Source organism: Geotrypetes seraphini, chromosome 8, assembly GCF_902459505.1.
Source record: "Geotrypetes seraphini chromosome 8, aGeoSer1.1, whole genome shotgun sequence".
NCBI lineage: Eukaryota > Metazoa > Chordata > Amphibia > Gymnophiona > Dermophiidae > Geotrypetes > Geotrypetes seraphini.
The window spans coordinates 170761607-170785795 of NC_047091.1; the positions used below are offsets into that span (position 1 = coordinate 170761607).

General features: G+C 45.3%; 1 protein-coding gene across 1 annotated transcript in view; it reads left to right on the forward strand.

Annotated features, from left to right (window-relative positions):
* The window catches only part of SEZ6L (seizure related 6 homolog like), a 143366-nt gene extending 121792 nt beyond the window's left edge, over nt 1-21574 (forward strand). Inside the window, exons 12-16 of the mRNA XM_033956207.1 lie at nt 2103-2297; nt 5018-5050; nt 8716-8830; nt 10291-10393; nt 21380-21574. Coding sequence (XP_033812098.1) covers nt 2103-2297; nt 5018-5050; nt 8716-8830; nt 10291-10393; nt 21380-21409 — 476 coding nt within the window. The 3' untranslated portion in view covers nt 21410-21574. The remainder of the gene's footprint in view (nt 1-2102; nt 2298-5017; nt 5051-8715; nt 8831-10290; nt 10394-21379) is intronic.
* Nucleotides 21575-24189: the final 2615 nt, after the last annotated feature.

Below are 24189 nucleotides of genomic sequence, written 5' to 3' on the forward strand. Positions count from 1 at the left end.
CTCTGTCCTGGTGGGCTCACAATCTATCTAATGTATCTGGGGCAATGGAGGGATTAAGTGACTTGCCCAGGGTCACAAGGACCAGCGTGGGTTTGAACCCACAGCGTCAGGCTGCTGCGGCTGTAGCTTTAACCACTGCGCCACTCTAGAAATCAAAATGTAGTAAAAAAGACCCAAGTGTAGGACAATCAAGCCATTGTGATCACTGATGAGGTTGGCTCCTATTGGTGGAATGAGGCATTATGATGTCACAGTACCAGCTCTAGTTATCAGAGGCTGAAACTTTTCACACTATTTATTTATTCCATTTCCTATATTGTTCTCCCAGGGGAACTCAGAATGGTTTGTGTGAATTTATTCAGATACTCTAGCATTTTTTTCCCTATTTGTCCTGGTAGGCTCACAATCTATCTAATGTATCTGGGGCAGTAGAGGGATTAAGTGACTTGCCCAGGGTCACAAGGAGCAGTGTGGGTTTGAACCCACAGCCTCAGGGTGCTGAGGCTGTAGCTTTAACCACTGCACCACACACTTCCTCAGATGGGGTAGATTTAATGTGCAACAATTGGTTCATAGGTCATCTGTCAAGAATATGTTCTGGTTCACTGAATCAAGGGAGAGTTGGATGCCAGTAAGACCACCATTCGACAGCATGTAGGACAAAAAGCAGACTGAAAACCCAGCTTTTTGCTATAGCCTTCTATCCATAACCCTACTCCCCAATGCCCACTAACCCAGCAAGCTGGTTAACCGTTTCCCTTAACTGTATCCATGACATCCTGTTTATCTGTCTTGTCTGTTTAGATTGTAAGATCCTTCAAGCAGGGACTGCCCTCTTCTTTGTGACTCTGCACAGCGCTGCGTACAACTGGTAGCGCTATAGAAATAATTAATAGTAGTAGTGCAAACTCATGCTGCTCCTTGTGACCCTGGGCAAGTCACTTAATCCCCCCACTGTAATCCCCCCAGGTGCATTAGGTAGTTGTGAGCCCATCAGGACAGACAGGGAATAATGCTTGAGTACCTGAATAAATTCACATAAACCATTCTGAGCTCCCCTGGGAGAACAGTCTAGAAAATTCAATAAATAAATAGTGAGAAAAGTTTCAGCCTCTGAGAACCAGAGCTGGTATTGTGACATCATAATGCCTCATTCCACCAATGTCTAAGAGCCAACCTAATCAGTGATGTCACAATAGCTTGATTGTCCTATACTTGGCTCTTTTCTACTACATTTTGATATCTAGAGTGGCACAGTGGTTATAGTCACAGCCTCAGCACCCTGAGGCTATGGGTTCAAACTCACGTTGCTCCTTGTGACCCTGGGCAAGTCATTTAATCCCCCGCCCCATTGCCCCAGGTATATTAGATAGATTGTGAGCCCGCCAGGACAGACAGGGGAAAATGCTTGAGTACCTGAATAAATTCACATAAACCATTCTGAGCTCCCTGGAGAGAACAGTATAGAAAATTGAATAAATAAGTAGTGAGAAAAGTTTCAGCCTCTGATAACCAGAGCTGGTATTGTGACATCATAATGCCTCATTCCACCAATGCCTAAGGGCCAACCTCATCAGTGATGTCACAATGGCTTCATTGGCCTCTACTTGGCTCACTTTTGCTACATTTTGATTTCTAGAGTGGCGCAGTGATTAAAGCTACAGCCTCAGCACCCTGAGGTTGTGGGTTCAAACCCACGCTGCTCCTTGTGACCCTGGGCAAGTCACTTAATCCCCCCTATGCCCCAAATACATTAGATAGATTGTGAGCCCACCAGGTCAGACAGGGAAAAGACACTTGAGTACCTGAATAAATTTATGTAAATATACTGCCTTGTACCAAGGTTTGAAGTGAGCAGTATCTCTGCTAAGCCCAATTGGATTCTGTCTCTGATCTGTAAATACAGTATTTCCCTTCAATTCAGCTGGATCAAACCTGATTTGTTTAATGAGTGAAAGATGTTGTATTATCAAATGCCTTGCAGTCCCAGCGACTCTTGATGCAGCCAGCCTAATACACAGGATATGGAGTGTAACACTCGTTAGCTAATGGCACTGACATTAAATATAAACATTAACATTTAAAGTATGGGTTTGTTGCAGCGGAGGAGTCCCTGGCGTGTGATAATCCTGGATTACCTGAAAACGGCTATCAAATCCTTTACAAAAGGTTGTACTTGCCTGGTGAATCACTGACTTTTATGTGCTACGAAGGATTTGACATCCTAGGAGAAGTGACAATTAAGTGCATCCTCGGGCAGCCTTCTCACTGGAGTGGATCACTTCCAATCTGCAAAGGTAAAAAGAATGGCCACTTTAGAGGTAATGCCAAAATGAAAAGCTACATCGAGTATAGAATAAGTTGTGCAGTGGGAACAGTAAAGGAAGTAGATGCTTTGTTCTTGGTAGACATGTATTCTCTACGGAGAAGCTTCACTAGAGTTAATTAGCCAGTGGCATATAAGCATTGTTCTCCTCTGTGCCTACAAATAGAAACACCTTCTCAAAAACACATTTATGGAGCAGACCCAAGAGGACCTGGGTTCGGCTCTTGATTTGGGGCTGGGGATATTGTGAAGGCCAGTATAGAGTTCCTTAAGGACATCTTTCAGCTATAACCAAAGAGGAAGAAACACCCAGGGCAAAAAAAAAAAAGAAGGATATTTTTATCTAGACCTGTTTTAGTCACATCCAGGGTACAGAAAGGTGCCCTAACTGATCAGCTGACCACTGGAGGGATGAAAGCATGACCCTTCCTTCATCTCCCAGTTGTTAGCGACCCCCCTCCCACACCCCTATGAAGTGATACCAGACTCTTTGGCTGCTTTAGGTATTATGACCACTCTTAATAGATAGGGCTACCGGATTTTTGCCCGATAAAAGAGAATGCATGGCCCTATCCCATTGTGCCCCTTATCCCGCTCCATTCCACCCACGCTCTGCCTTGTTCTACACCCCCCTCCAACCCAGACTCCACACAAACCTTGTCTCTTCGGGGCCATGTCTGGATGGCATCTATGCATGCACAGATGCGACACAGTGACATCACAAGCATGCGCGCTTACATGTGACATCACTGCATCGCATCCACATCCAGATGTGGCCCTGATCTCAACGCTTTTCAAAACCTGGACAAAGTGTGGGTTTTGAAAAGCCATCCAGATGCCTGGACAGCCCTCTAAAAAGAGGACATGTTTGGGTAAATCCCAACTAATAGATCAGCAAGTAAGTGTAATCTATGCACTTCCAACACCCCCCCCCCCCAAACACACACACACACACATACAGCAGTGGGGGAGATGCCACTATCTCCCACTCCAACGACCCCAGTCCTCTCCCCCTTACCTTACTTAGATGGCTGGTTGGAAGGACACCTACTCCCTCCGGCCAGCAGGCCCGCCTCTTCAAAATGGCGGACCTTCTTCTCCCCAGTGCGCCTCATGGGATGCACTGGGGAGGGGCCTGAGGCTCTGATTGGCCCAGGTTGTTTAAGGCCCCTCCTATGGGAAGGGCCTTAGGCATCTGGGCCAATCAGCCTCAGGTGCATATCTCCTGCTGAACTTCAATTTGGGTTGCTTTTTTTTATTTAAAAAAAAATTTAATTGCGTGTCAGGTGATTGTGCGATGCGGCAGGAGAAAGTGGGCATCTCTCCTGCCAATCTTCAATTTGTTTTTTTTTTGTTTTTGTTTTTTTATTCTTTTAATTTGCTTGGGGGAGGATCTGAGCTGTCAGACCTTAGTCTTCTGTCAGTGCCTGAGCCAATCAGTGCTCAGGCACTGATCAGAAAGTAAGACAACAACATCTCAGACCTGTCGGTAAATTATGGTTGCAAATGTGGCACAACGAGGTTAGAGAATCACTCGGCAATTATAGAGAATCGCTCGGAGTGATCATTCTGACCTCATTATACTACATTTGCATGGCAATATCGGAGACTGCTAGAAAATTCGGAAAAGACCTCCCTACGCCGTTTTGATAATCCGCCGCTAAAATACATGCACGCTAAATCGGCTAGAACCGTTTAGCCAACCCGTTAAAGGCAGATTTTAGTTTTGAGAAACTGCCCCTAAGTAGGGCTACCAGATTTCTTGAAGCAAAAAAGAAGACAGAAGGCACATTATATGAGGTCCTAAAGTAATAGCAACCCCCCCCCACCATGGTCCAACTCTTGACTGCTTTGTAGCAATCTTGCAATAGATCAGTCCAAATGCGATGGGGTCTGCATTGATTGCTAACTCTATGTAACATTTATGATTCAATAGTAAATTGCATTTTGTAGATTTGTGAGCACAGAGAGGACAGAAAATGGAAATTTAAGTACCGTATTTTCACGCATATAATGCGCACACGTGTACAATGCACACACGGGTATAGCGCGCGGGAACAAGGAATTTATGTAAGAAAATTTTGGTATAGCGCACCCACGCGTATACCGCGCATGCTCCTGTAATGCCTATTCTATTGTGATGCGGTGTTTTCTGTCTTGCTGGCACCCTCCTCCATCTTCCTGCATTATTCGCTGAAAGCTGCGGGCAGTGGATCCTATGTGCCTCTTGCGGCTGACCCAGAAGTGTTCCTCTGACGTCATGACGTCAGAGGGAACGCTTCCCAGCTGCTGCGGCTTTCAGCGAATGCTGCAGGAAGATGGAGGAGGGCGCCAGCAAGACAGAAAATACTTGTATAACGTGCTCACGCATATAACACTCATGGTTATGCTCGGTTTGTAAAATCATGTGTAGCGCACGCGTTATATGCGTGAAAATACGGTAATTGCGCTAAAAGCAGAGGGTATCAGGGTTTTTTTACTTTAGCAAAATGAAAAGCCAGTAAGCCACTTGGGTCTAGAGCAGGCGTGGGCAAACATTTTGACTCGTGGGCCACAATGGGTTCCCATCCCCCTGTGCAGCGCGGCTTGATAAAAGGAAACCTAAGTTTGGATTCCAAGGTATCCTTTAATTTTGCAAGACTGTGATATTCTTGACAAACCCTATTAATGTGTTCTTGATTTCTCTTGTAGCTAATCACGACAGTTTTGAGCATGCTTTGGAAGGTGAGTGATTACTGCTTTTGATAGAATCCAGAAACAGTATCATGACTACTGACTCTTGGAACAGATTTCTTCCTGGACTGAGGCAATACAGTAGAAATACAGTAGACTCTCTGTTAACCGGAACTCAATTAACCAGAACTCTCAAACAACCAGAAAAAAAAATCTAATGCTGTAATACTTTACATAAAACTGAAAATAAAATCAATTTCTGGCAGAAATTTAAATGTAAACTTGGTACGCCATACCTGAGTATGCCCACACTTTGCTTAATACATGTCTGGTAGTTTGTCTGGAACAGTTTATGGTATGGCATAGTATGCAGTATACTATTAGTTAGGCCTGTTTTGAATAGTAACTCTCAAGCAATCAGAAATTACATTTATCCGGTATCTATCAATCCCCACGGGTGCCGGTTAACTGAGAGTCTACTGTAAAACAAAAACATAAACGAAAAAAAATAATACCTTTTTTATTGGACTAATTTAATGTAGTTTATGATTACCTTTCGAAGGTAATCCCGTCTTCCTTTCTTGATGGCATAAAATTTGCTAGTCCAATATAAAGAAGGAGCCCCAGGTTATGTGGGTGCTGGCAATATTCAGTGCCGGCACCTGCATAGCTGAGAAATCTGATTTAGGACAGATCAAAAGCTGTCCTGAATCAGACCACTCAGCTATGTGTGTTCTGGTTCTGAATATATTGACTTGAGCTGGCACCCGCATACAATGGGCCACTGAAAAGTTCTCAGCCCAACCAAGAAGAGAATGATGTGGAGCCATGAAACTTACAATGTATTTCACATTTTTCTTGACACTTTGCTAGAGGCAAATGCATCTAGCAAATATAGGGAAGTTTAGGGAAACCAAGCCATTGTGACATCACCAAGGAGGTTGGCTCTTAGGCATTATGACATCACAATACGAGGGGCCACTGAAAAGATTTCAGCCCAACCAAGCAGAGAATGATGTGGAGCCATGAAACTTACAAGTTATTCCACACTTCAATGGCGTACCAAGGGCGGGGCAGAAGGGATAGTCCGCCCCGGGTGCACGTTCTAAAGGGGTTACATAGCTGGCACACCAAGTCTGGAACTTTCCGGCCTACTCTGCCGCTGCTGCTTTCCTGAGCCAGCAGCAGCAATAAACTTTTAATTCAGTCATTGCTGGACCTTCCTGCACCTCCCTGTGGATGCCGGTCCTCCTCCTCCGACATCACTTCCTTGTTCCAGAGCAGAGGTGCAGCAAGGTCCCGCAATCAATGACTGCATTTAAGTTTACTGCCGCTGCTGCTGGTTTAGGAAAGCATACAGCAGCAGTAGGAAGGTGAGAGAGCAAGATACTCAATGGCATTGATGGGGAGGGAAGGAGAAGGGAGCAGGAGACTGGTATGGAAAGTTGATGGAGAGAGAGAAAGGGGGCAGATTCTGATGGAATTGGTGTGCAGGGAGAGGGATAGAGAGACAGATGGGGGAAGGATACTGGATGGAATTGGGTTGGAGGGAGAGAAAGGGGGCAGATTCTGATGGAAGTGGGGTGAAGAGAGAGAGAAGGAGCTGATGCTAATGGAAGAGGAGTGGATGGAAAAAGAGAAGGGCCAGACATTCGATATTAGTGGGGAGGGGAGCCTATGCTTGATGGAAGTGGGGAGGAGAGAGAGAAAGAGGGGAGCAGATTCAGGAAAGAAGGGAGGAGAGAAAGAGAGGAACAGACAATGGTCGTGCAGAGAGGGGGGCAGACACTGGATAGAAGTGGACAGAAGAGAAGCTGCTAGATGAGAAAGAGGGCAGATAATGAAAGGAGGGGATAAATAAAAAAGGGTACATGCTAGATGGGGGGAAGAGGATAAAATTAGTGAAATATTGGAGGGGGTGAGGGAAAGAGCTGGCAAGCTGTGGGTAGATACAGTGAAAATGGAAATTGAGGGCTGGGTAGTAAGAATTTAATCTAACCAGATACAGAAAATAAAATGAGAAGGAAGACAAAGGCAGAAAATGAAAGGAGAGAGTGAAATGCCAGACCATGGGGGTGTGGGAGAAGGAAGGGAAGGAGAGGAGAGAGATGCCAGACCATTGGGGAGGGGAGGGAAGGGAAGAAGATGGATGACAAACCAATGGGGATGGAGGAAGAGATGGAAGGAGGAGGCAGACAGTTTCTGGAAGGAGCACAGGAGAGAAGATGCCATACATGTCTGGGCATCTGGACGGCTTTTCAAAACCCGGCACTTTGTCCGAGTTTTGAAAAGCTTCCAGCTGGGAGCAACGTGGGGATGACATCTGCACTTGCATTCAATTATCAGCGCCAATTAAGCTGTTTTTTAGCCTGTGGAATAAATGGATTTTATCTTTATCCCGGCATTGCATTTAATGATTTCAGCTAAGTACTTTTTGAAATTTGTCCACCATCGGGTCTGCAAATTATGGCTAAAATGGGGGCTCAGCCTTACAGATAGGCTGTGAAATACCGTAGATTCAAATTTAAACACATTGCATTTCACATATTTGATTTGCTTCACTGCGTTTGCACACAACGGGAGAAACCCGATGATGGCGTGCGGCCGGTCTATTATGCCCTGACTTTGGTTGCGTTATTGAGCATTAGAGCGATTTCTCTGGAGTTGCTCTTTTGAGCTTACAACCCCACACTGAGGGTTCCCCCAAACACATTAAAAAAATTTAATTAAAAATTTTTTAAAAATAATTTTTGTGGAACAATTAATAATACGATCATAGCCCGGTGCAGGGAGTGACCTCAGGCAACCCACCTCACATTTTAAAATACCAGATTCTATAAATGGCACCTGAAATTAGGTGTCTAAATTGGCGCACTGAAGCCAATCTAAGCGCCTGACTTAATTTTCTGTATTGGCTTAATTGGCACTGTTAATTGTGAAAGCACCATTACTGAATTAGCTGGTAGGCGCCTACCATTTCAGGTAGGTATCTGCACCGAGGCACCTACCAGCAAGTAGGTGTGGCTAGGGGCGGATTCGGGGCGGATTTTGGGTGTGGTTTGACTTAGGCGCCCAACTTAGACTTAGTAAACCCTGGCCTAAATGGCAGGGCGCCTAAGGATTCAAAGCCTACCGGCACCTAAGACCGTTTAGGCACCGCTAGGTGCATTTCGATAAATGGCGCCTAGTGGATGATTGACAGTTCCGCTCAATGGCGCCTAGCAGTTAGACGTCGTTTACAGAATCAAGGCCTTCGTGTTTAACTTTAGGCACCAGCACATACGCCTGCTGAAACCTGACGTAAATGCCGCCATCTAAATTTTGGCAGCTGGGCATGCAGGTCAGCGCTTGATCCACCCTTACTGCTCCCATGGCCACACCCCTTTTTAATTGCATGCTAGAAAAGTTAGGCGCAAACGTTATAGAACAGCGACTAGGGCAGACGCATGCACAAATGCAAGTTTTTGTCAATTATTGGTTGCTAATGCCTCATTAATTGATTTATTTGTACATGCATCTGCTCTAGGTGCCCAGATTTGGATGACCTATAATAGAATCCAGGGGGAAATCCTTAGGCCTTCGCTTTCAAGAGAGATTTCCCATTGTGCGCCTGTTGCGAAACCTTTCTGGAAATAGATCCTAGTCTAGATAGTAATTTGATGTTGAGCGTAGTTCACAGACGAGACCACTCCTTGGATTGTCTATCTTCTCTCCAGTAGCAGAAGCTGCAGCAGAGACAACCCTCGAAGGCGGAAACATGGCATTGGTCATATTCATTCCAGTTCTTATCATCTCCTTGCTGCTTGGAGGCGCATATATTTACATCACAAGGTATAGCATCTTGCTTCATTCATGATTCTCCTTCGTCATTCTTGCTTAGAGCAGAGTCATCAGTCTCAAAGTCAGCACCAAGCGACTGATCCAAGGTCGTGATAGGTGCCTTACACTTGTCTCTCTTATTACTGATGTCTATCCTTGAAATTAATGAGCGATAAAGGCCTGGTGTCATTCTACCTCCTGAGTCCTGGAATTTTTGATGAATTATAGGGGGAAGAGGAAAGAGGGATATCGATAATAAAAAGGCACAAAAAAGTTTTGGCATAGCATATGTTTAAGATTTGATCCCCTGTCCTATATCTAATGACACTTAAGGCCTGTTTTACAAAGCCGCGCAGCAACAGCCCCGAAGCCCTTTAAATCTCTATGGGCTTCAGGACCGTTACTGTGGCTTTGTAAAACAGGCCCTTAGTGGTGCATTAACACATGATTACTGGTGCATGCCTGGATGGTCCTCATCCAAGGACGGCCCTGGTAGGGGTCAGATTTATGTTTGGAAAAATTGAAAAAACAGGGTAAAAAAAAAATCTGTGGATAGTAGTGAATAAAGGCTGATAATGTCGGGATCCCAGCACTAGTCATGATTACGCTGAAGGCCTAAAAGACAAAAATGCCAGATTAAAAATATATAAATATTTAGTGGTAGTGGGAAATGCCAGACCTGAAAGCCCATAGGGTGGAAATAATGTCTTAATAAAGAAAAATGCATCCTCCTGGGACTACTAAAGCCTCCCTTTTAGCAAAAACACTGGCCTTGGTTTACGAGCATAATTTGTTCCAAAAACATGCCTGTAATCCAAAACAGTCGTTTATCAAAGCAAATTTCCCCATAAGAAATAATGGAAACTCGGATGATTCATTCCACAACCCAAAAACTTTAATACAAAATACTATACATACTCGTATTGCAAGACCTCGCTCATTTAGAACAGTCACTTCACTTCCGCAGCGTCCGAGAGAGAAGAACCATCGGCTCAGTTGTGATGGTGTGACGCGTGTATACTGTATGTACTCGTATTGCAAGACTTTGCTTGTTTAGAACGGTCACTACACTCCTGCAGCGTCAAAGAGAGAAGAACCATCGGCTCAGTTGTGATGGCGTGATACACGTGTGTATACTGTATGTACTTGTATTGCAAGACATTGCTTGTATATCAAGTTAAAATTTAATAAAATGTTTTGCTTGCAAAACACTTGCAAACCAAGTTACTTGCAACCCAAGGTTTTACTGTACTTAGTAGGTAGAGGAGCATTCTTGCTTCTTGTATGTATTTCAGAAATTGTGCACAGAACGCAGAGAGTACAGCTTTCTTGTAGCTAGGCCTACGTGGGCTGCTCACCCAGCAGGGCATAGCCAGGTGCTTTCTACCTCATCAGATGTGACCAATGAATAAGAATTTGTCTGACAGTATTATTTCAAGTAATTTGCTTTTTTTCTTTTGCTATCTCTCCAGATGTAGGTACTATTCCAGTTTACGGCTGCCCCTTATGTATTCTCACCCCTACAGCCAGATTACTGTAGAAACAGAATTTGACAACCCAATTTACGAGACAGGGGTAAGTTTCCGGCTAAACTCTCGTCTTCGGTCTTGTCACTATAGCGCAGCACAAGTAGGGATGAAAAGCACAGATTGCATAAGAGCTGAGTCGTACCTAAACCAGGCTAAAGACCACAGGGCAAGGCCAGTAAAAATTAAGGATAGGGAAGAGGAAACTGATGTTAAACTGAGAACCAGAAGTCAAGGAATTTGAATTGCTGACCCATTAAAATGTGACCACAAGGGACACCCACTTAATCAGCGGTATATCAAGTGAAGTCATAAGAATAATTCCACGCACTATCCTTCAAATGTTATGTCATCGACAAATAGCCCTGGATTTCTATAGAACCCTGTGGTTCTAGAGCGAAACGGGGATGGTACGTCGCACCCATTAAGTGGGCTAAAAACATCCCAAGCTAAGTATCTTCTAGGGTCAATGGTTTCTTTAATGGACATTTGAATTTCAAAAAATTATACACTGACACAAAAAAATAATGATATAAAAAGAATCACCAAAAACTACCAGCTGACTTACGAAAGACCAGTGGCGTACCAAGGGGGGGCGGGGGGGGGGCGGTCCGCCCCGGGTACCAAGCCCTGAGGGGGTGCTCCCGGTCCGGTCCAGTTACCCCCCCCTGCGCCGGGTGTCGCGTCTGGAAACAGCCTGCAGCAAGATCGCGATGCCAGAGATCTTTGCCTGCTTCGACTGTTTCCTCCGCCATGGTCCTGCCCCTCCTCTGATGTCAGAGGAGGGGCGGGACCGCGGCGGAGGAAACAGCCGAAGCAGGCAAAAATCTCTGGCATCGCGCGATCTTGTTGCAGGCTGTTTCCCCAGGGCAGTAGCGTACCAAGGGGGGCGAGGGGGAGGTCCATCCCGGGTGCCGCCTTAGGGGGGGGTGCACAGCTGGCCCGGTCCCTATCACGCTCCTACCCTCCCAGCGAAAGCAGCATCGGCGCCATTATCGAAAAAGGTAATGGCGCCAGGCCTTGGAGCACCAAGGCATACCGCTTCTCCCCCCTCCCAGCCGAAACCCCGCTGACCATCCTATCTCTCTCCCCCCCCCCAAGTGAACCTTTCTGACCCTCCCAGAGAAAGCAGCAAACCTCCCTCCAGTAGCGTCGGCTTTATCCTCCCTCTGCCGCATCACTGATGACGTCATCAGTAACGCGGCAGAGGGAGGAGAAAGCCGTGAAGGAGGTTTGCTGCTCTCGCTGGGAAGGTCGGAAAGGTTCACGGGGGGGGGGGAGATAGGAGGGTCAACGGGGGTTCGGCTGGGAGGGGGGAGAAGCGGACTGCCTCGGTGCTCCATTACCTTCTTCGGGCAGCAGCAGCGTTTACAATTCGCTGCTGTTGCCGGCTTCAGGCCTTGTTCTCTGCCGGGTCCTGCCTACTTCCAGTTTTCATGAAGACAGGACCCGACAGAGAGGAAGGTCTGAAGCGGGCAACATCAGTGAATTGTGAATGCTGCTGCTGCCCGATGAAGTTCAGGACATCAGGACATCGGGGAAGGAGCAGGGAGAAATCGGCTGCTGGCTTGGGGGTGAGGGTAGGGAAAGAATCGTGGAAGTGGAGAAATCGGCACGATGGCTTTGTGCAGGCTAGGGGGAGAGAGAAAGAAAGGAAAAAATAAAGAGGGGGGCCAGGGGGAGAGAGAAAGAAAGGCAGAAAGAAAGAGGGGGACCAAGGGGAGAGAAAGAAAGGCAGAAATAAAGAGGGGGACCAAGGGGAGAGAAAGAAAGGCAGAAATAAAGAGGGGGTCAAGGGGGAGAGAAAGAAAGGCAGAAAGAAAGAGGAGGACCAAGGGGAGAGAAAGAAAGGCAGAAATAAAGAGGGGGGTCAAGGGGGAGAGAAAGAAAGGCAGAAAGAAAGAGGGGGGCCAGGAGGAGAGAGAAAGAAAGGCAGAAATAAAGAGGGGAGCCAGGGGGAGAGAGAAAGAAGAAGGATCAGAAGAAGGACCAGAGACTCATGAAATCACCAGACAAAAAAGTAGGAAAAATGATTTTATTTTCAACTTAGTGATCAAAATGTGTCCGTTTTGAAAATTTATATCTGCTGTCTATATTTTGCACTATGGCCCCCTTTTACTAAACCGCAATAGAGTTTTTTAGCGCAGGGAGCCTATGAGCGTCGAGAGCAGCGTGGGGCATTCAGCGCAGCTCCCTACGCTAAAAACCGCTATCGCAGTTTAGTAAAAAGGGAGGGGGAATATTTGTCTATTTTTGTATAGTTGTTACTGAGGTGACATTGCATAAAGTCATCTGCCTTGACCTCTTTGAAAACCCGCGGAATATAAATGATAATTAACATTTTCTCTGCGTACAGCGTGCTTTGTGTTTTTAAAATTTTATTGTTGGTAGATCATTTTGACTTGGCCACAAAGGTAAGGGGGAGGGAGGGAGGGGAACTGCTGAAAGACATCTAATAATCCTTGCAGGCTTGACTGCAGGGAATTATTTTTGTAAAATCATGTTTTGTTATGTGACTGGCATTATCTAGACTTTAATTTCTATGAATGAATAGAATGAAAATGATATAAAATTACTTGCTTGTTTTTATGTGCGTGCGCTGAAGGAAAGTGGAGAGAGAGTGGGCTGAGGATGCTGAAGGGAAATGGGGAAGAGAGTGGGGAGAAGACGCTGATTTATAAATTGACAATTGTACAGAATATTGTTTCTTTTTATACTTTAATATAAACAATTCAAGGCTTGTGTGGATGGAATCAGGTGGTTTGCGGGGATGGGGACCGAGCTTACGGGGATTAGTCCAATAAAATTGTATTTTTTTATATCTCATTATTTGTTTTATTTTTATTTGTTAATTTATAAAGTGGTGATTGTTATGTATCAGTTTTTTCAAATTTTCATCTACTGTCTTTATATTTTGCACTGTATTAGAGGACATGTGTTACTGTTTTTTGTGGTGTTGCATTGTATCCAGGGTCTGGTTTCTTGGCGGATCAGTTTAACTTTTGTCTACATATTTCTATTTTTAGTTTGTGATTATTCCATTTTGGTCGAGGGTGTATCTCTGTTCTGTGTGTATGAAAAAGACATAGTTTTCAGTTGGCATTGACTACAGGACCAATTGACTGTGCGGGATCTGGCTTGTTTAGTTTTACAATGTATGTGTTGGTGTTCTAGTGCTCACTGCAGTGTTTAAGATGCAGCCTTTTCCTAGGTACACTCTTGTGGTGCGATATGTAGATTGGTACTAAAAATCATATTTTTCATATAGATGGGGGGGGTGTCAAAAAATGATGGGCCCTGGGTGCCACATACCCTAAGTACGCCACTGCCTGCAACTACTCCATATGTACTTCTAATGTCATGACAATTTAGACATAATTTATGTTTTGTTATGTTTGGAATAATGGTTACATATATGAGGTTCAATAAAAGAAAATTTTCACTGCCTGCTTCTATTCTGACCATTTATTCCATTTCATGGTTATTGCAAAAAAAAAAAAAAAAAATTTTTACATGGGGGGGGGGTGTCAAAAAATGATGGGCCCCGGGTGCCACATACCCTAGGTACGCCACTGCGAAAGACAAGTTCTAGCAATAAGCAGCTGCGGGCACTTGAGGTCTTTTTTTTCTCCCGCTAAGAAAATATGATACTAGTTTAAAAGAATATGAAATAGTACCTACCACAGGGTTCTATAGAAATCCATAATAATAATTCCAACATGAAAATGGTATCACTAAACCTGGAATGGGAGGAAGAAGGGGAGAGTAGGGGAAGCGAGCAAGGGATAAAAGTGGCGAGAGTTATGGAGGTTGGGTTGGGGGTGTCAGGTCAAAAGCGCGCCGGGACAAAGGCGCGCCCAGACAATTGAGCGCAGCGCGGAGGCGCGCACCGCTCAAAATTAATGTTTTTAGGGCTCCGACGGGGGTGTGTGGGGGGGAACCCCCCACTTTACTTAATAGACATCGCGCCGCGTTGTGGGGGCGTTGTGGGGGGATGTAACCCCCCACATTTTACTGAAAACTTCACTTTTTCCCTGTTTTTAGGGAAAAAGTTAAGTTTACAGTAAAATGTGGAGGGTTACAACCCCCCAAACCCCCCATAACGCCGGCGCGATGTCTATTAAGTAAAGTGGGGGGGGGTTTCCCAACAAAACCCCCCCTACCAACGCCTGGAAAAGATTTGATATGTAATGTAATATAACTGCTTTCATCTAATGTTACTAAGAATATACTCATTCTGTTACTATGTCTTACCCTAAATGTCATGTACCCTCCTGGAAATGTCCAGCTTCTTCTTATGTAATCCGCTTTGAACCGCAAGGTACAAGCGGAATAGAAATCACTAATGTAATGTAATGTAATTTTGAGCGGCGCGCACCTCCATGCTGCGCTCAATTGTCTGGGCGCGCCTTTGTCTTTCACGCCGTTATCTATGAACCGGGTTGGAAGGAGGGGAAGCGGCATTCTAACAGTAACAAAGAAGGAAAGTGTACGGTCACCTGACATTTGTAATTTTATGGATATATACAAAGCTAATTGTTGAAGTCTGGTTTATGTGTGGATGTTGTTACAATTAGTTGTTTTTTTTAACACTAATGACATCAGCTGGAAGATATTTGATTAGCTCGCATGGAATTTAAGGGCTAGATTCACTAAGCAAACCGATCGTGTATCGATCGGTTTGCGACCCCTTTCATACCCGATTTCCCTACAACCCGATTCACTAACCTCTGTCCCGATCATCCTGTGATCCGCGCATGCAAATGAGGGGGAACGGCATTGAAATGTAGGCAGGTAGCGATTCACTAACAAAAACCCTGCGACACCGACTGGGCTGGCCGATCACAAACAAGCGACTGCTGGGGACCAGTCGTTCACTGCTTTCCGACTGCCATCTCCTGCTCTCTGCCTGCTGCCTACCCAGCTCTCTGCCGCGATTTTCTCCTGCCGCCCTGCTCTGCCCCGAATCTCCTCTCCTGCTCCCTGCCCCGACTCTCTGCCAATTTGCTCCTGCCGGCCTGCTCTGCCCCGACTCTCCTGCTCTCTGCCCCAAGTGCTGCCCTGGCCTTCCCCCGAAGTGCGAGCCAGTGGTTTTAACCCGCGGGTTTAAAGCGGGTTAAAACCATGGGCTCGCTGGAATAATGTTAAAAAAAAAAAAAGTCGCTGCTCTTCGACGCATGTGCAGACCATCTACACAGAGTGCAGATCGCTACAGAGTGATCTTGGCGCTCGGTTGGGGGGTGATTCCGATCGCTCTCATTTGCATGAGGGCGATTCGTGAATCAGCCCCTCTGGACACGGATCCAATCCGTGCCCTTAGTGAATCTAGCCCTAAGTCTTTCAGGCAGGACAGAATGCTAATTGCTTCAGACAATAAATCCGATCCATTCTCAGCTGGACTAAACTCTTTCCACATTTATTTTATTTACATACTAGTCATCAAGCCCATTACATTAATGGGTGCTAGAATATATGTCTGTCTGTCTTTCTGTCTCTCTCCCTGCCCCTGTGTCTTTCCTCCTTTCTTTCTGTCTCCCTCCCTCCTGCCGTCTGTCTGTCATTCTTTCCCTGCATTTCCCTGTGCAGCTGCAACAGCATTTCCCTCCCCCTCCACTTCCTTGTACAGCAGCAGGTATTTCCCTTCACCTCCAGGTCCCTGTGCAGCAGTAGCAGCATTTGCCCCACCCCCCTTCCCTACTTTTACCACGATGTGGCCTGCTCATTTTGGCCCCTCCCCCTTCCCTCCCGCGGTCAAGCCTGCTCCATGGGCCCCCCTTCCCTTATCGCGTTTCCCGCAGGCAGGCCCAGATTCTTCCTGCACGTTACCTTTTTTTTTCATTCTGTTTCCCTCCCTCGCATGGCTGCCTGCCTGGTCCCATTGAGCGGCTTGCGGCTGGAGTCTCTTTTTGTCGGCGCTTCCCTGCCCGGCCCGCAGTCTGACCTGCTCCGGACGAGTGTCCTCTTGATTCCCGCCAGCGTCGGAAGCCTTCTCCGACTCTGGTGCGGCTCATGAGAGGAGCCGACACCGCGATCTGGAGAGCAGGAAGGCCAACGCTGGCGGCCAGTCCTTTGTAGGTAGGTGCTGGGAAGCAGTAAGTCTGGGGACTCGCGCATGCGCACTCCTGTGGCCTCGGACCTACATCTGATGGATCAGAGATCACGGAAGCACGCAGATTTGAGTGCGCATGAGCGGCTAGGGTTTTATTATATAGGATGAGTCTTATTAAATGCTCAGGCCCGAAAAACAGTACTATAGTTTCAAGTTTCAAGTTTATTAAAATATTTGTTTGACCGCTTAATCTAATTTCTAAGCGGTTAACATAATAAAATTACATAAAAACAAGTTAAACAGTTACATTGAGACGTATATTAAAATAGGGAAAACAAGTGACTTGTACAGACATATGGCAACAAAGGGACGGATGGGGAAAAACTACAATTGATACAGGATAGGCAAAACATCAATGGCTAAAACAATAGGTTAGGTAAAAAATGATTAATAACAATTAAGATTTAATTATAAACTTGGCCCTTAAAAGCTCGGAATAAAAATGTCTTTCATCCTGTTTTAAATTGTTTTATATCTGATTCTTACGAAGATATATAGGCAATAAATTCCAGAGAGAAGGAGCAGTAACAGCAAAATTGTTGATGTGTAAAGTATTAATTGATTTTTTAGAGTGTAATACAACACCTGTTTTGCCCCCCCCCCCCCCACCTCCCCCAGTTTGAATGAAAATATTCAGAGATCTGTACTTATTCAGTAAGGGGCTCATAATCGAAAGAGAAAAACGTCCAAAAACTGGCCTAAGTCGGCACTTGGACGAACATTTCTCAAAAATGTCCAAGCGCCGAAAATAAAAACAGGTTTTGGACGTATTTCTGAACGACCTAGGCCTTCATAGTGCCGCTCAACGTCCAAAGCTAAAGGGGGCGTTTTGGAAGGCGTGTCGAGGGCGGGAGTTGGGTGGGACGTGGGCTGGCTTAGACTTAGTCGTGCAGCATGTATAACCGAAAGTTATACAGCCCAGGATCGACGAAACTTGGACGTTGTGACTTAGACCATATAAAACTTGGTCTAAGTCACAAAAACCCACCTAAACTCACCAGATAAGCACTGCAAGCACATAACACAGACCCCCCCACACTACCCCAGTGATCACCAACCCCCCCACCCCCATAAAAATTTTATTCACAACTTTAAAATTCAGCCTCCAGACCATCATCACCTGGCCGCCTGGCATAGGAAAGCCTAGTCATCCAGCACAGAGGCAGCTTAAGTCATCTTGGGGGTGGGTTAGGGATCCATTGAGAGGAGGACCCATGCCCATGAGCCCCTGTAATAACTGCATTGATACTTAAACATGTGCACTGCCCTATACACCCCCCAAACCCTTTTTGATTGGCATATAAATGGCTCCTGCAGCCATAAGGGCTATTGGGGTGGTAGATAAGTGGGTCTAGGGGATTCTGGAGGTGGTTTGGGGAGCTCACCATCACCTATAAGGGAGCTGTAGTAAGGAGAAGCCATGGCACCCTTTTCGTGAAGTTCACAGCAGTGCCCTGTAAGGTACCCCACTATTTAGGTGGCATGTCTGGGAGATCACTCCATCACTTTGCAGACCCCTCCCACATCCAACAGGACTTGATTAGGCATTTTGGACTTGGACGGAAAGTTGGACGGAAATGTGGTATAAAAATGGACGATTTAGCAGCTTGGATGATCAGATCGGCAGGACGTATAATTAGACGATTTTCAAAAGTAAAAAAAAGTTGGACATCTCTTTCGAAAATGTGTCTTAGGCTCTTTTTAACTTTGGATGACTTGCGAGATGGACGTAAACGGACTTAGACGTCCCTTTTGATTATGCCCCTCTAACTCTTTACTTCAAACACTGCTAAAAGCTAAAATTGGAAGAAAACAAAAGAAACCATTGAAAGGATAATAAAAGCAATTATCCCTCCCCCCTTTTTTACTAAATCGTGATAGCAGTTTTTATTGCAGGGAGCTACTCTGAATGCTGCGCACTGCTCCCAACACTCATAGGAACTCTATGAGCGTCGGGAGCAGCGCACAGCATTCGGCGCGGCTCCCTGCCCTAAAAACCGCTATCGCGGTTTAGTAAAAAAAAGTGGGGGGAGGTATGTTTCTAATTCCATACAGACAGCCACATTTGGCATCGGCTTGGCCCATAACATAGTAAATGACAGCAGATAAAGACCTGAACAGTCCGTCCAGTCTGGCCAATGGTCACACTCGTTATCAATTCATGATTAAACCAACAATGAATGTGATATTAAATACCCGATCGTGGCATTTCTTGGACATAGACCAGCACTGTCCTTCCATTCTAACTACTGCAGTTGCCATCGAAGCCCAGTGGCATAATAAGGGGAGGGGGGGAGACAGGGGGGGGCAGTCCACCCTGGGTGCCGGCGCCCATCCTTTTCGCCACTCCCCACCCCTCCACACCTCCTTCCCCGCCCCCCTTACCTTTCCCTATACTTCTTTAATGTTCCCAGCACAAACAGCAACCCCAACCCGCTGCTTGCACCAGTGTCGGCACTTCCTCTGATGTCACTTCCTGGACCCGCAACTAGGAAGTGGCACCAGAGGAAGAGCCGACGCTGGCGGGTTGCTGCTCACGCCGGGAACATTAAAGAAGTACAGGGAGAAAGGAAGAGGTGAACGCGGCAGGAGGGGAGGTAGGAGGACCCATTGGGTAAAGCTAAGTACTTTTGCTACATTATAGTCTGGGTTAATGTAATTATCAGCATTTTTTTGGTAAATATCAATAGCATGTTTGGGAGTTCCGTAGACTTGTGATGATATTCATACCCCATTGAAACACCAATCAGTGATGGGTATTTGAAGTCTACGGTTCCCTTTATTAATGATTAACTGGTTTCACCACACTTGTCTCAGTTTGTATGTTTCATTCAACTCTGGTTGAGCAAGTTTTTTTGTTCCAAGTTTGTTTGATTTGATATGCGGGACACAGACAGACAGTCAAAAGTCTGTCTGGCACTATCCTAATATTCCAGTTTTTGAAGTTGCTGTCAAAACCCTTTCCAGCCCTTCCTAAACTGGATTGCCATATATGGGACACATACTGTACAAGCCTGTCGGCGTCAGCCTTAGCTCTTAACGGCGGGAGTCACCATCTAGGTGCTGCTCGACACACCCACGCGCATGCAGCCATTTAAGTTTCGGTTTCTTTTTGAAAGAATCAAGTAGGAAATACAATGAAATAATACAGAAATATATTCATTACAATAAGAATCACAATAATAATATTTCATACATATTTATATCATTCCTCCAAATTAAATTTCCATATGAACTAAACCATTATTTTATATACCCCCTCTTAATTCCATTACTTACTCCCCTACCTTCCCCTTCAAATGAAATCCCCCACCCCGGATGAAAGTTAACAAAAATAAAGAAATAAAATAATTATCTGGAATGTAATTAGACAACCTAAACTTTATCTTAAATCATTAATAGCCAAACTTATTATTCTTGGTGAAAGATTCTGAATATAAGGATCCCAAACCTCCATAAAAAGACGAGTTTTTCTAGGCGAACGCCGAACTTCCAAACTCTCAAATACAAATAAATGATGTAATTGATTCCTCCAATGCCAGAAACTTGGAGGTTCTTTCTGTAGCCAAAATTGCATAATACATTATTATAAATTAAAACAATGCGGGGGGAAGGAAGGGGGAAAGGGAAAAAGGGGGGAAGGGAACAGGGGGAATGTATAGAGGTATAGGTTATATGGAAATTTATTTTGGAGGAATGATAGAAATATGTATGGAAAAATTAGAATTGTGAATATAATTGTAATGAATATCTTATTGTATTATCTTATTGTATATTTATTTGATTCCTTCAATAGAATGTTATAAATTAAGTTTCAGTTTCTATACCATCCATTTCCTAATTAGAGATCCTCTGTGTAGGGGTACCAAATTTTACGTGAGTAAAATCCGGACTCCCTAGACCCGCCACCAGGACCGCCCACTTCTACCCATCCCCTCTCCATTATGCCCCAGCTCCGCCCTCAGCTCCACCCCCTGCCCCGCCCCCCACTGCCTGTTCATCGGGCAGGACGTGCACATACCATCACCGCTTTGCATCCGCGCATGTGCAAATGCCCCCTCCTGACGTGATTTCTTTTCAAAACCCAAAGTGCCGGGTTTTGAAAAACCATCCGGACCCCATCCCACGCCATTTTGAATTCCCTTACCCTTTTTGTCTCTAGCACATCCCTCAGTCTCTACTCCTTCGATGGAGGGAGTGATGAGGTTTTTTTTAATCCATACTATCAAGGGCCCAATTCCGGTCCTCGACATCGACAGGCAGGCCAGGTTTTCAGGATATCCACAATGAATATTTATGAGAGATATTTGCATACCAAGAAGTCAGTGCAGGCAAATCTCTCTCATGCATGTTCATTGTGGATATCCTGAAAACCTGGACCAGAATTGGGCAACCCTGATCAAGTCCCTGATCAGAGATTATGTGGAGTTGAATTAAAACCCTTAAACTTTCCTGATCAGGTGCAAGCAAGAAATTTTCCAGAACTTTCCTGCAGATCTGATTGCCCAGGAAAATATTAATTGCAGATAATATTCAACCTAGATGGGTTTGAACTCCCTGGAAATTCTTCAGCTAAAGGTCTTCTTTTACCTGGCCCCATCTTTGCTGCTAGAGAAAGCAACCAGAGAAACTTTTTATTTTTTTTTTGGGGGGGGGAGGAAAATATTATTCTTCCTTAGGTAAAGTTTATAGAATTTTCCCATTTCCTGGAGATCTTTTAAAGGGAAATAGTCCTTTGATTCCTTTAGACTTATTCTGGTCCATATTACACACACACATCCTTGCGATATAATTTGTACCCAGGTAACACCCTTCAAAAAGCCTGTGAACAAGTTTGTAAGAAGGAGGTGGGGAAGAAGGAGAAAGCGGTGAAGTCTCGACAGCACAAAGGTTGTTTATAATATTTTTCTCCTCTTCTTATTACAGGAGACAAGAGAATATGAAGTCTCAATATAAAATCAGCCAAAGGCTCCAGGTGCCCGAGATGTGGGCTCGGAACATACGGGGACATTCTCAGAAATGAATCCAGAGACTATGTGGAGTTGAATTAAACCCTTAAACTTTCCGTCATCTTTCCTTTTGGCTCTCTGTTGAAGATTTACCTTTCTTTCGCTATATTTCTTACATTTATTATAACATTTCAGATAGGTGAGGTGAACACGCCAGGGCTGTAGGACAAAAAGGCCCGGAGCACCTGAGCTACAAAAGAAGCGCTCGAGACACAACACATCAGTTCAAATCACTGAAAATGCCCCACGGATTGGAGCGTGAGAAATTGTTTACTGTACATTAGTGTTACTGAAGGGGACTTTTGACCTGGCAGAGTCTGTAATCATCATGGCCGACTTCCAATGAAATCCCGCCGACTGATCCTTGCTCAGTTCCGAATAATCACGGCAGCAGAAGTGAATATTCTTCCTAATGATGAAATTCAATACTCAGTTCTTAAGGTCTTTCTTCTCTTCATGATCTCCTATATCTATTTATTTCTTTTTTTTTTGTAATATGTTTATTTAAATTTTTGCATAGAAATACAACGCCGCAGAGGTACAACAGAGACAAAACACGGATATCGCAGTAAACAATCCCTCTTTCCCTCCCCCCCCCCATATCCCAACAATGCAAAATGTTGTACAATAACTCTTCAGTACAATGCACAAGAAAACAACTTGTAAAACCAGCCCCCCCTTCCCTCCCCACCCCAGGGTCGACGATGCAAATAGAAACAGTACAAGACGGTGGCAACAGAGAAAGGACTAACCAGAGGTCATGATGGACTCTCACACCATCTAATATAGGGGTCCCATACTTTAAGAACGGGAGTAAGACAATTATGTAACAAAGCAGTCAATTTAGACATACGGAAAATCAATTCCACTTTACTCAGCAATTGATTCCGACCCGGGGCAGCCAATAAAAGTCTACCAGCAGTAAGGATAAAACAAGCAAGCTTATGTGCTTTAGCGGGCAAGGCAGCTAAGGGAAGATGGAAAAGAGCGCTGCCCATAGTTCTAGGAAGTGTAGTGTGCAAGATGTCAGACAATAATTCAAAAACCATATCCCAATAAGGAATAACCCGTGGGCAGTCCCTTGCTGTCCAGAATTTCTCCAGCATAGGGCAGACACCTGGGGATGCATTTTATGAAGATGCATTGGAGTGAGGTACCACTGGTACAGCATCTTTCCATTTTCCACCAAAGAGCTAGCTATAGACATACGGAGCAATCGGAGAAACACCCGCTCCCAATTAATAGCTGGTAGAGCCGGAAGCAATATCCCCTCCCAGATAGATATAAATTTAATTAGAGGGGCCTGATGCTGAATAAGAGCTTTATAAAATCTGGATCTGCACCCCCGACCACTACTCCCCCATAAGCGCCCACTCCAGGGGGGTCTCCGCTAAGCGGAGTTCCCCGAGAGCCTTACAACCGATCAAGTCCGCCACCTGACGATAGCGAAAGCCTCCACCAAATCAGAAAACGATACTAATTCGCCATCTTCTACAAAATCCCCAAAATCCATAAGCCCCTATTGAGCCCAAATATGAAAGTGAGTATCTAACCTTCCAGGCTGAAAACCCGCCGCCACCCATACAGTGCTCCCCCGCAAATTCACGGTCCCAGTCATTCGCGGTATTTTCCGAGTAAAGGAAACCACATGCGGTATGCTCCAACCGCCTCTTCCTGTACTAAAGTCAGGCCTCACCAATCAGGAGCTGCTTTGACACGCAGCTCCTGATTGGTGAGGCCCGACTTTAGTACAGGAAGAGGCGGTCGGAACATACAGCGAGTGATTTCCTTCACTCACCGGCGCTCCGGCTGCCTTCTCCTGCCTGTCCGGCTGCCCTCTCCTGTTAAAAACCGTATTCGTGGTTTTTCAACATTCGCGGGGGTTCCTGGAACAGAACCCCCGCGAATATCGGGGGAGTACTGTACTTCGAAAATAAAGCCTAGATCGAAAGAGACGGGTCCGTATCCTGGCCCACACCACAAACGTGTGATGCAAAAACGGGTTAGCCCCTTTAAACAGCTGCCGGGCCTCCCCCACAGGTAACCAAGGCAGCACCCGACACAACTCCTCAGAACCCGATATCCTTTCCAATCTAACCCATCTCTTCGATCTGTCCTTACACCAAGCCAAAAATGATTTTAACTGTGCCGCCACATAGTAGCGCCGCAAACAAGGTACCGCCATGCCCCCCTGAGCCCGAAATTGATGCAAAACACTCCTCTGTACACGTGGGAGGGTGACTTTTCCAAATATATTGAAAAACTTTTCTAGCCCCACCACGAAAGAAAGTCGCCGACAGAGGGATAGGCAAAGCTTGAAAAAGATAAAAGCAATGATGGTAGCACCATCATTTTCACACTCTGAATGCGGCCATGCCAAGATAATGGAGTATTCTCCCATTTATCCAAATCAGACCAAAGAGATTTCAATAGCGGCAGATAATTAGAATCAAATAGAGATTGGGGCTGCGCCGTGATATTAACTCCCAGATAACGGATAAATTTAGACGCCCAATTAAAAGGATACGTAGACTTCAACGTAGCGCAATCCCTCAGATTCACCGATAAATTGAGAACCTCTGACTTATCCATATTAGTGCGGAAACCAGAGACCGCGCCATATCGAGCTAGTTCATCTATAATCCCCAACAAAGAAGTCTACGGGTGCGTTAAAGTCAGGATAGCATCATCCGCAAACAAAAGCAATTGGCTCTGAAGCCCACCAGC